Genomic DNA, 12,908 nt, shown 5'->3' on the forward strand with positions numbered 1-12,908 from the left:
TTTTGGATTCCACAAGCTGTTATTTTTTCATTGCAACTCTTGTTAAACATCTCTACTGAAAAATCCCTTAGAAATAAAGGGTCTACAAACAAGCACCAGCATGACATGTGACTAGAAAAATTCAATGCCAACTTCATTTACAATTAAGGCTAACTTGACTAATCAAATAAGGCTCCCTATATTTCACTCTTTCTTCAATACATCCAATTCTCCCACAAATCCCATAACCTAAAAGCTTTGTACTTTATGCAGCAACTTCATCCACGTTAGAGTTAAAAATAAAACTTGGGAAAGAAGTTGTTATGTCCCTGCATTTTCAGGATTAACAAATTATCGCATATCCAGAATATAAAAATATGTACCAAAGTAAATTCAGATGTACCATTAAAAATAATTCAGCACATACCTCAGATAAGGTAGGGTCATGATTTTTAATAGTGATGGATTCTTAGCAACAAAATTTGCCCACTCCTCCATGTCTATTTTCCCATCTTCGTTTAGGTCAGCTTCCAAGAAAGTCTACACAAAAAAAATCCAATGACAGGCTCAAGACTTTTATTTAGTTTCTGATAATTGATGCTAAAAAAGACAGCGCACAACATGGTAACAATATAATATATATTTTTTCCATAATGCGGACAAGATATCTATTGTTACTTTATATTATACAGGAATTCTATAATAAGCATAAGTCACCTTGTTCAGAATTGTTTCTATGACATCATCTGCCAACTTCATGTCCGATTCATAAAGAAGTGCAATTAACATTTCTTTAACCTGAAACCACAAAAAAGAAAAATGAATAAATTCAAATTATAGGACAGTAATGCAGATGCTGCAAATGGATGCCACGACAAAATACACCAAACCAAAATGTAAATTATCACATCGCAGCAAAGATCTATATATGCGTAGGTTAGCACTTATTTTGTTTTGTAGCAATGAGCACTTAGTTAGCATGAAGACAGATGAATAAAGAATCACCATCTTACCTCTGAACGCTCTATGAAGCCAGTATTGCGCAAATCATAGAGCCTAAATGAAACTGAAACACGGTACCAATCGACCCAATGTATCAGAATGGCTAGATCACGCAGTAAGGAATTTAGGATAAACTGAGTTGAGGATTTGACTATTAACTTACAGGCTATCTTGTCTTCTAATGACACATTTGGATGGAAAACATTGAGCGATCTAACAAAGTCTTCGAAGTCAATGACTCCCTTCTTCTTGACATCAAAGAGATCAAAGATCTGCACGGACCGTATCAATGGAGAGGAAATCTAGTCAAATGAATGATTACTTCATAGAGATGCCCCGAGAATGACAGTGACATAATCAAATATAATCTCATACATAAATTTGACAATAAACTCGATGGAAGAACATGGTTCACAATAAATGTTACAGGCATATGCTGAAAGGTAAATCTAGTGAGTTTCTTTAAGAAGATCAAATAAAAACATAATATTTCTTCAATACCCTACTTTTATTGCAAATTGCTGATCCAGAGATCACAACGACGATTTCTTTTTGACAGTCTATAGTCATTCACAAATGCTTGCAAGAAACATAAGCCATACTACTAGCAAGAGAGCAAAAGCAGGATAAGTGTATAGTACCCGAGTTGCAAAGATGTTTTCCTTTTTCTTGTTTTTGAAGATTGCCAATTGAAATTCTTCCTGCAAAGAAAGAATATCCCAAACCACAATATGGACACCGAATTCCATGTGAGAACAAGTTTGCTTAGGACAATAATATACATGAAGCTTTTTTTATCAAATATATGAAAGAAAAGCTTAACAAAAGTGATATTCTATTACAGATAATTCGTGCCTGGAAATATCATTAAGAAAATAGCAACCGATTATCCTTATATTACACATGATTGATTAATTGGAATATCCCAAACTGAAGTTAAGTACGAATTAAATTCTTGACAAAATTACAAATGCAAATATGACCAAATCTCTCATGACAAAATACTCATTGCAAGAGATGTCAGAATATGACTACAAACAATAAAAAATACCAATCTTCATAAAACAACCTAACGCAGAAAATAGAAAATGAAAAAAAAATCTAAGTCGTACCTTGCTTATCAGTCCATCATCGATAACAGAACTGCTGATGCTCCTAAAAAGCTCATACAGTGCTTCAACCTCACTAACAGTAACTGGGAAATGGAAAACCAAAATTATACACAAGTTTAAATTAGAAAAACTACATATGGAGAAATAGACAACAATTTTATAACAAATGCATCATTAGATGGAAACATTGTTCTAAATAATTGACTGGTAACAGAGCACAAGAAAACTATTGCATCCATTTCAATTGATACAATGACACAAATAAACTGACAACTCACTCCAATTTCATTACTTAAATTTGCAAACTTACAGTTGGTTTTGAAAGAGTAGAAAAGTTTGTAGTAAATGGAAGAAAATAGAAGCTTTTCTGCTTATGTCAGTGACAGAATGGAAAGATCGAAACTAATGGAAGACTTAGGGAATCTAATTTAACAAAGAAGATGAGAGGTTCTTCTTTATTCTCTTCAACTTTGCAAGCGACCAACAACATTTTCTTCGATTTACTTCACTAGCTAGATACAGAATAACTAAAATTTAAATTATTGCCTTACATTTATGTACCCACAAATGCAGTAATATTGACAGAGCATGGTCTTTTCATCTTAATGTAGCCCAAATTAAGATTGAATAAGATTTGGTATGACCAAGGGGAACAGCCCACTTTCAACAATACACATTTGATACAAATTTGCAATCTTTCCCATTCCCAAAACCTCACAGGCGCTGAAAACATACCATACATAACAGCAAGCCCTTACAGATAAAATACTACAACCTTCTTTTTTCACGATCAGTATTATACTTATGAGATTTGTCAAGCAAGAGTGCAAGGCCAAAAGTAAATTCACAAAAAGCAACTCCTCTTAAGGAAATACAGTTAGAATTCAATAAAAAGTCACATATGATTGTACAAGAATTAAAGCTTTCTGGAAGCGTTGATCAACTTACAAGCAGTCTCTGATGCAAGAGTTACTGTCTTCTCCTGTGCAGGAAATTTTCTTTTAGGCCGAGAGACGAAACAGCCCATTTATGGATGAAATGCAGGTAAGGAAGCACGGTACAGGACCAGCGCTCAAACTTACCTGAAATATATATCATCAAAACCATCTTAACCATTCCAACCCAATTGAAACAACACAGTATATAATAATAAATAAACAATTCAACCCTACAATAATACACGGTGAATTAACTAAAAAACTAAGTTATTTTTAAAAAACTAAAAGAAATAACGAGAAAACTAAACCAATGTCCCAGCACTCTATGTCAGGAGCAATAATTGATAATTAACAAATGAAGGCTATGAGCTCAGGTGTCACAAAGAGACATAATTTATGTAATTATTGACAAAGACTTTTTCAAAAACAAGTTAGAACCATAAGAAGCAAAAGGGGCAAATAACAAACATATTGAGTAATCAAGAAATAAAAAATTTGACTTGAATTCGGATTTATCCCATTACAAGCAAGATGAAATAATCCTGAAAACTTAGAGAACAATCAACATCACATAATCCCATCGACACGTGACACAAGCCAGACTTATTACTTTATTTCCATAATCTGGAAATCACAGCGTACAAAAGGAGTCATGAAGATCAACATACAAAAAATATGTCAAAAAAACAAAAAATGAAAGAAATCAAGAAAACCCTGAAGCCTAATTGTTCATCAAAAGAAAAGAAAAACCACAACAACATGAAACCCACATTGTCCTTCCTTTTTCCCCTCCCATAAACCCCATCAAAGACAGGGGCGTCTAAATCAAAACAAGAGAAACTCGAGAAACAAAAATAATGGAATCCTCACAGAGTAAAAATGAGCAAATCGAAGCACTGCGAAAAAGATGGAAAAGAAACTGACCCTCTCGAAAAGCGTGTTCAGAAAATGGGCATATGAGTGAGTTTGGAGAAAGAGGTAGAGAGAGAAACTTGGGATACGCGGAGATGTAGAGAAAGAGCGAGAAAGAAAAAGATACTGTCTTATGCTATGTATGTATCTTTGTTGTGAAGATGGCATATTTATTACCTTTTATAACTATTTACATAAATAAATATATATATGTCATTTGTTTGGAAAAAAATATATTGTATAATTTAGAAATTCATGCTGTTCTTGTCTGAACTGTAGTAAAGTTGGAAACGCTAGTTGAACGTGTTTCTTTGGAAAATTGTTAAGGGTTCGAGTCAGATCAGTTCAACTGAAATTAAGAAAAAAAATTATTTATCGTAGTTTTTAATTTAAATAGAGTTTGGAGGCTAATTTTGTTTGACGTGATGAAAAAAAGTGGCGTTTACACAGCTTTTCACAAAAAAAAAGCTGGTTTGTTGTTGGAAGGAGCAGCGGCACATCCCATACACAATTTCATGAATAAAATGCTTAATAACTATTTTTTTAATTAATTTGTTTAAAAAATTGTGATATTGATATTAAGTAAATAATAATTATACATATAAAAAAAATGGAATCATTGGGTATCATTTGGAATATTCTCATTGTTAAATGGGGATTTTCCTATTTAGTCAATTGCTATCTCACATGGGTTTCCTCTCACTCTGTTTGTTTTCCCATTCTATTGTCAAACCAAATAATCACTTATTCAGTTACGGAAGATAAAAAACAACATACTTGTTCACTTACCTCGTTTTGAATATTCCCAACGTTGAATCAACTAAGCACTTTTTTTGTCCACAAACAAGGATGAAAAAAAGATAAATTTGTTCACTTACTTCCTTATGGTATGGGTATTTATCCGCCTCATATTATGCTAATTATTAGTAAAATTGTGAGAAAAATAGAAATATTATCAACAATTGAAAAGATAAATAGACCCTCTTGCCTGTCAAATATGAAAAAATAAATTAAAATTACATAAATATCAAAAGTAAAATTAATTGATAATTTCATGGAGAAAAACTTATATGACAAAAGATATTTCTTTACATGAAACAAAAATACGGATAAAATAAAACAGGGAATATAAATGTGTTAGATTAGTAAATAAATTAAATAAGCAATCCAATATTTAAAATTGAATACCAGATATTATTACATGATAAAAATTAAAAAATAAATATAAATAATTAAATACGTATCTTATAAATTGATTTAATTCAGTGAATTGAAGATTTATATTTTCTAAGATGAAAAAAAAATGTCATTTAAAGATATGAATGAACTTCATATATATGGACCGGTGAAAAGAGTAAAAATTTACGCAGAAAAAAAAAACAAAAGAAACAAATCATCACATATAGAGTAGAATAGAAAAGTGGCCCTTTTTGAAATCACTTAATGAATTAAATGTATTTTAAAATTTTAAATAATATATATATATATATATATATATATATATATATATATATATATATATATATATATATATATATATATATATATATATATATATATATATATATATATATATATATATATATATAAAGGACAATGAATTTATAGAATTAAACCTGAGTAATGCTGGTATTCAGTGTCGAAATCTTATGGATTAATAAAAGAAAGACCCAGTGTGGTTTTATTTAAATATGATTTTTTTTTTTAATTATATCAATCAAGAGAAGGCGTTTCAATTTTGCATGATTCATATTGAAATTACTTTATGATAATTCTATATGTGTAGATTGTCAATATTTATACTCATTATTCATTATTTATATTCTATATATACAAAATCACAAATGTATTAAACTAGAATTCTATATTTAAAATATGGATGAAATCTTTCAGTGATGGATTTTCTTTAAAGAAAATTTGTGTGCATACATTTAATACATGAAAAGTAAATTAGACAATAACATAAACAACTAAGATAATATAATATGTTCAAGCTAATTAATATTATTGTTATAATTTTTCGTTTATTTTTTTATTCAGATGGTTAATTTGCCAAATATGAATTTCAAACATTTCCATATATTACGAAACTTCAAACATTTTCTTATATTATGTTCCTAATAATTCTTTTATCAGTCGGCCTCGACTCTTAATTGGTTGAGAATAAGAAAAGTTTTTGTCTTTATAGATGGGTCAATATTTCGACCCAACTCAAGTTCGTTCGACAGGATTATAAGACCAACCATCATGTTCTCAAAGTATCATCCACTTTAAAACGTGGGACTCCATTACAGTTTTGTTCTTAAAACGTGTTTTAGAGGGTGGAGAGAGGAAGGAGTGTTTAAAATGCATTTGATTTCGACTCTTAAGTGATGTGGAACTTATTGGATGTACTGAAACAAATCCCTAGTCGAGGACGAGGAGAGTTGTCGTCCCCAAAAATGACGCCAAATGTTCTTGTGTGCACTGACGGACCATAAGAGGGACTAAGGAGGGTCATGGCCCCCCCATTTTTTTTTACATTTATATATTTAATATATAATATTTGATATATTTTTAAAAATTTAATATTTTTAATATATTTTATATATTTGATATTTTAATAAATTATATATATATATATAAGGAAAAATATTTTCCTTCTCCTGTCCATATTTATTTTTTAATTTTATCTTTTAAATATTTTTTGAATAAAAATAGTTATTTTATTAGTATTATCTTTTAAATGATTATTTGTTTAATTTAACTATTTTTTATTTGATTATTATTTTAAATTTAATCATTATAAATAAAAATTAATTATACTAAAATTATAAAAAATATTTATATTTTATTTTATAATTATAATAATAACATAATTATGATTTTATTAGTATCATAATTACTCTTTTGATTGTTGATTTTGTTCAAAAATAATAAGTTGGTCTTCCAGTTTTTCTAGTCTTAGTTTGGTCCGAATTTTTAAAAAATTATGCATTTTTGTCATTTTTTCGTTAATTTCTTAAATCGGGTCAATGTTTTTTCATAAAAAAATGAAGTTGTGAATAAAGATGGTTTATTTTGTTGGTGTAATTGACATAATCCTCATGTTAATTTTGATGAAAAAGTTTTGCTCCGCTTCAAAAATTTTAACGAAAAAATCAAATTACATTAATTTTTAAAAAATCGAGACCAAATTGAGACTAACAATGGATAAAAAAAGTAATCCAACCAAAATTTCGATACCCCAAAATATTGGTCAAAGATCTGCCACTACTTGTGTGGAATCGATTTGCCTTGCAAGGTATGGTCCTGCCCTTGTGCTACAATTGAATAGTGCTCGACTTTGTAGGAACGTCTTCACCTGATCCAGAGAGAGATGGAACGGGTAGATGCAAGTACTCAAACTCAAGTTAGTGATCAAGAAGTATATGAGTTCTTTTGTTATAACAGAGAGTTCCGGTACATCCGATAAGTCTCACATGACTTAGTAACTTAGGAGTCGAGGTCAACGTAATTTAAATATTCATTCTCCCCTCCTTTCTCCAAAATGTCTTCAAGGACAAAATCATAACAGAGTTTCATGCTCCAAAGGGAACAATACATTAACATTCATTGTTCCCGATGATAATACTGAACCGATTTGGGTCGGGTCGGAACCATAAAAAATTATTTAATGTAGTTTTTTTATTTTTTATTTTTACTTAATTGGTCTTCATATTTGTTGAAAGAATCGTTTTCTTTGAATTAATACTAAAACTTAGTAGTATTGGGTTGATGATAGTTATATAGCTCAACAATGTTACATGTCTCTTATATTATCATTCTCGTGTAAATAAGAAAAAAAAATAATTGGGATCATATTGAGTAACCCAGTCGCTTTAGCTAACATCTCTTCCTATAAATAATATCACGTCAACTTAACATAATATACGATACTAACTTTTTAACAAATATAAACTTTACAATGAATAAAAAATTATGAAATTGAATTAAATATTTTAACAAATAGAAAATAAAAAGCACATTAAACGTTTAACTATTATATTGACCAAAATTTCCCTAACAAGGTATAATTTAGTTTCCGGCTGTTTTCGTTTCGTTAACTAAGTTTTGATTAAAGTCAGCGCAAAATCAGATTCTAACTAAGTTTTTTTTTTTTTTCAAATTAGAAAATAAAGAAAAAATTAAATTAAAAAATAATAATAAATTGAAGACAAAGATAGTATTTTACAAATATATTAAATATTTTAAAAATTTATATAATTTTAATTAACTAAAAATATATAAGGGAACCTTTAATAATGTGTTAAATTAATTTACAATTTTTAATAAGTTAACTTGGTTGATTAAATAATATTAGAATAATATAAACATGGCAAATATAATAATATATTAAATTAACTCAATAATTTTATTAAAATTATTTTGAATAAAAATAGTGGAAGTATTAATTAAAATTATTAATATTTAACAATCTCATTAAAATTTTGAAGGATTTTAATAAATTTATAATTAAATATATTTATTAAGTTAATCATATATTAAATTAACTTAATATTTTCATTAAAGTTATGTTGATATGATTGTTAATAAATAACATCTTTCACTTTCCTATTATTTGAGTACAAATTATATATATATATATATATATATATATATATATATATATATATATAATGAAACATTATGATTTAAAAAAATTAAGTTATTCATTTGTAAAGAAAATTATTTAATAAAAATACTAAAAATTTAAATGTATGATTTAAGTTAATAGTATAAATATGTCTTTGAACTCTTTAATATATTATGTCACATCTCATTGAGGAGTCTAAACCATCACAATTCAATCTAAACTCGAGTATCAACCTCCTTTTAAACTTAGCAGAGATCACAATTCAATCTAAAAACAACAATAACATGATCAGAATCATTGGTTAATAGAGAATCATAAAAACAACCCATGAGTCATGCGAGAGAAAAATTCTCAAATGTACAAGGATTCAATTAGACAAGAGTTAAGAGTAGAAAATCAACTTACTCTATTGGAGAAATTGATCGGGCAGAAGTTGAGAACGCATCTCAGAGATCTCCTAATGGTCTCTAATTGCCAGATAGATGAATACAGAAGTCATAATTTTAGAAAGAAGGCAGAGAAAATTTAAGAAATCATTTCTAGAGAGATAGAGTATTTATAACTAATAAAACTCATTTTTAGATTTTTATTTATATTTAAGTATTTTAATAATAAAATAATAAAATTCTATTATTTTAAACATTTACCAATTCTAAACTATTATTTTCGGTTCTCACATATTAGTAGTTATTTTTAGTAAATAATAAAATACAATTTTGAAATTAGTATTAAAAACATAGATGTCATTAAATAAGATGGTATGGGAAAATTAAATTAAAATCCAAAGAATAACAATTAATAACAACAGTATGGTGTTGACATATAAAACACGTAATTTATTTTCTACAAACCTTTTAAATGTAATCGATAGCATAGCGTAATAATTATTAATAAAGGTAATTGAAATTTCATATTAATGAAGCGTGATAAGTGAACATCACTTAACACTAGATAAGAGGATATGTCATCTTATCTTATTACATGGAAATAAATAACTATTTAATTTAATGTTTATATTTACTCGTTTATTACTTTGATATAATAAATTTACTCAATTATAAATTTATTTAAAGCCCACACCCTAAAATATTAACAATTCTAATTAATGTATTGATTTTTTTAATTCAAAATAATTTTCATAAAAGCATTAAGTTAATTTAATATAGTATTAACTTGTCCATATATATATATATATATATATATATATATATATATATATATATATATGACATTGCAATTGAAATTTGATTTGGTTAGTATATAAATATTCATTCAAGTTTCCTATATTTAAGTTCATATAACATCAACATATGTAACAATCCGAAAAGTAGAGAAATTTTATACGTGTTCATACACTATCGGTATTGAGTAAACCTGGTCAGACATATGTAAAACATATACATAAATATAAATATAAGTATAAGGTGCAGTTACAATTTGTGGTCTTAAAGTTTGTCAAAAGAGAAATAATTTCTAACTAGTTTACATCCAATTAAGATATTGGTACTACACAATACAAAAACATACACATTAACTTCTATTTTATCCGACCCTCGTATGGTCTATCATCTCTCTCACATGTAGGTTAATCATCTGTTCACGTCATTATAACGATCAATTCAAAAGAGAAACAAAACAAAAGCATCAAAAGAAGATGGGTAAGCTAATGAAAAATTTAAACATGTATATTTCAAAGTTTTGAATAATATACTATCCAATAACATAATGCTAAAAGTGAATATTTACCTATACAAGTAGCACAAAATAATACTCGTGATCTAATTATAATAGACTCAATCCAGTTTTATATATTGAATTAGACACTAGAAGTTTTGCACCAACCATAAGATTATTAAACAATCTCTATGGTCGACCATACCAAACTGCATGGTCTCAATCCCATCATATGATAAGGTGAATTTTAAGGGTGGTTCCATGGTTTAGGAGGCCTAAAACAAACTTAAAAGTAAAATATTTTTTAAAGCCATTTTTTCTGGAGGCCTGAAGCAACTAACACTAAAATATATTTTTGAGGTATTTTTCTTTTGGAGACCTAAATCAATTAGTACTAAATTTTTTAAGCATTTTTTTCTTAGAGGCCTAAGGCAAGGATTTTACTTGCTTGAGCCTTGAGTTGACCCTGCCAAATTCGCTTATGACCTAGCTAGAAAAGGAGTCTCTTTCCCCACACCTCATCGCATGAACTTTTTTCAACTGTCACAACATAAACTTCATCCTGTATATAAGTCACTAAGTCTAGTAGAGTTTTAGGATGACTTCATAATGTACATCCCTAAACAATGCATAACACTAAACTAACAAATATTGCACTTCCCTTTAGAAGAATAACTTTATGCCAACACATAAAATTGACAAATTCAATATTTTCATTCCAATCATCCACTTTCATATTCTCAAAACATAACCACCCCCACAAAAAGAATAACAATCTCCTAACAAATTCTTCATAATTCATTCCACAATTTAAAAGTTGAAATTAACAAACATACTTTGCAAGCTTAATCACTCGAATAGCGAGTCACCCTTAGAATGATACTTGCTTGACAACTAATTGGCTTGCCTAGTGAGTTGAGTAGTAGGAGAAAATGTAAATAAATTTGTCTAGTGAGAGTAGACTGACCTAACGACCAACCCTCCTTTGACTTTCTACCAAACTCTAATTTGGTTTTCGCTCAACGAGAGTTTGGTTGCATAACGAGCAAGTCTCCCCTAACTCTTCGATAAACTCAAATTTAGCACTCACCTAGTGGGAAACAAGCTTGCATGAGTCTGCATAACACAGACGCACAAATATGCCTTTCAAACAATACCCTTAACTCTAGGAAGTATCTTCATGCTTCATTCAAGCAAAAAACAACTAAATTTCATTATAAATAAATAATTATCAACCGTAGATACCAATTCACAAATTAAATCCAAATTTCATATATCAATACATCTTATTAACATGAAAATCACATATTTCTAATTCAACCAATTTCACACGTCAAGCCAAATTAGTTTAGTGAATTTACCACTTTACAAGCTAAAGCATGATGCACCAACAATCAATTTCAATCCAAAAGTGCAAGAATTAAAATTAGTTTCTCTTACATTAGTTAAAATGTCATTTTTTTCTCATTTGTTCCTTAGAGTTATATTCCTCTAGACATATAAAATTCTGAATAGAAATCTAAACATATCACCATGATCATATAACAATATAGATCCACTTTGAGCATATATGAGTCACATGCATAGTATCATTATCTACATGCAACTCAAAAAGCAACACAACCTAAAAAACGGATAAAAAGTGAACTTACTTTGTTATTCATTTTTTATCGGGTGTGTGTAAAATTTTTTACTAGAAACACTCATCGATACTTGATCTTTAAAATAATAGAAATTAAAATAAAAAATATAAAAAGTGAATAACAAAAAAGTTTAGAAAGAAGTGTTAAAGATGATAATTTTTATAAAATAGACTTCAATTAATTAAAAAATTATTTATAATTTAAATATTTTATTATTAAAATATTATAATATATATTTTAGAAACCATCATTATTCTACAGCATAATCATGTACTTTTAAAAATGCCATAAAATATGTAAATAATCTTTGTTTTTTTTAAAAGAAAAAAGAAAAAAATATTATGGTATTCCATATCGATTGAAGTTATTATAGTTTATTATTTAAAAATTATGTGTTATGTGAAATATGAGTGTTATCCAGTCCAATACAAGGTTTTCAGGTATAATATTATACTGTTAGATTAGATCCTGTATTATAGTTTCATTTATATGTCTTTTATTTTTATTTTTTTAATTTTATAATTTTGATGTCATATTTTGAATGACACTAAATTAGGTCTCAATTTTTGTATTAAGTCCTTTGTTAAATAGCCTCGTCAAATTTTGTATGATGTGGTTTATCAGTTGCCTGGTACAGTTAGTGAATTAGCTATAGCAACAACTGTTCTAACAAAAGAATTATTTAAATTGATTAATTATATATTTATGTTGTTCATGTGCTAGTTAAAAGTAATAAAGTTAGTTTTAAAACAAAATTAATATATTTATTAAATATTAAATACTAGTTTAAGAAATAAATTTCAATATAGGTTAGTATTAAATTTACCAAACACTTATTTAAGGTTCTAATATATCATTTTCTAAATATAATTAATTTTAAAATGCCGAGACAAAAACATATCAAGGTGTAATCATACAAGAGATCAGTGGCTTGATGACTTTTAGTCGTAAGAATCTTTTAATATTAATAATCCATAAAAAAACATATAATAGTTTTAAAATATGTAAATGCGCCGAGAGCAAGGGCAATAAC

The 12,908-nt window shown here is 27.7% G+C and overlaps 1 protein-coding gene across 3 annotated transcripts; it reads right to left on the minus strand.

Moving 5' to 3' along the window:
* Positions 1-4,103, minus strand: LOC114178059 (calcineurin B-like protein 9). 3 transcript variants are annotated; one of them, XM_028063741.1, is made up of 9 exons: positions 3,956-4,103; positions 3,042-3,175; positions 2,094-2,176; positions 1,623-1,682; positions 1,145-1,253; positions 993-1,045; positions 697-777; positions 407-519; positions 1-308 (listed from the first exon to the last, which is right to left on the minus strand). In XM_028063741.1, the coding sequence occupies exons 2-9, from the start codon at positions 3,118-3,120 to the stop codon at positions 245-247; spliced, it is 642 nt and encodes a 213-aa protein (XP_027919542.1). In that variant the 5' UTR covers positions 3,121-3,175; positions 3,956-4,103; the 3' UTR covers positions 1-244. The 3 variants fall into 3 exon arrangements, with proteins under 3 accessions (XP_027919542.1, XP_027919543.1, XP_027919544.1); XM_028063742.1 differs by having other exon boundaries at positions 8-308; positions 3,902-4,100; XM_028063743.1 differs by lacking the exon at positions 3,956-4,103 and adding an exon at positions 3,802-3,877 and having other exon boundaries at positions 8-308.
* Positions 4,104-12,908: the final 8,805 nt, after the last annotated feature.

The sequence above is a fragment of the Vigna unguiculata genome, chromosome 3 (assembly GCF_004118075.2).
Source record: "Vigna unguiculata cultivar IT97K-499-35 chromosome 3, ASM411807v1, whole genome shotgun sequence".
NCBI lineage: Eukaryota > Viridiplantae > Streptophyta > Magnoliopsida > Fabales > Fabaceae > Vigna > Vigna unguiculata.

Coding starts and splice junctions, on each gene's coding strand:
- LOC114178059 (XM_028063741.1), bottom strand. CDS start 3,120: ATGGGCTGTTTCGTCTCTCGGCCTAAAAGAAAATTTCCTGCACAGGAG. Junction 778..992: donor GCTTCATAGAGCGTTCAGAG/GTAAGATGGTGA, acceptor TTGTGGTTTCAG/GTTAAAGAAATGTTAATTGC. Junction 309..406: donor ATGACCCTACCTTATCTGAG/GTATGTGCTGAA, acceptor CTGAAAATGCAG/GGACATAACAACTTCTTTCC.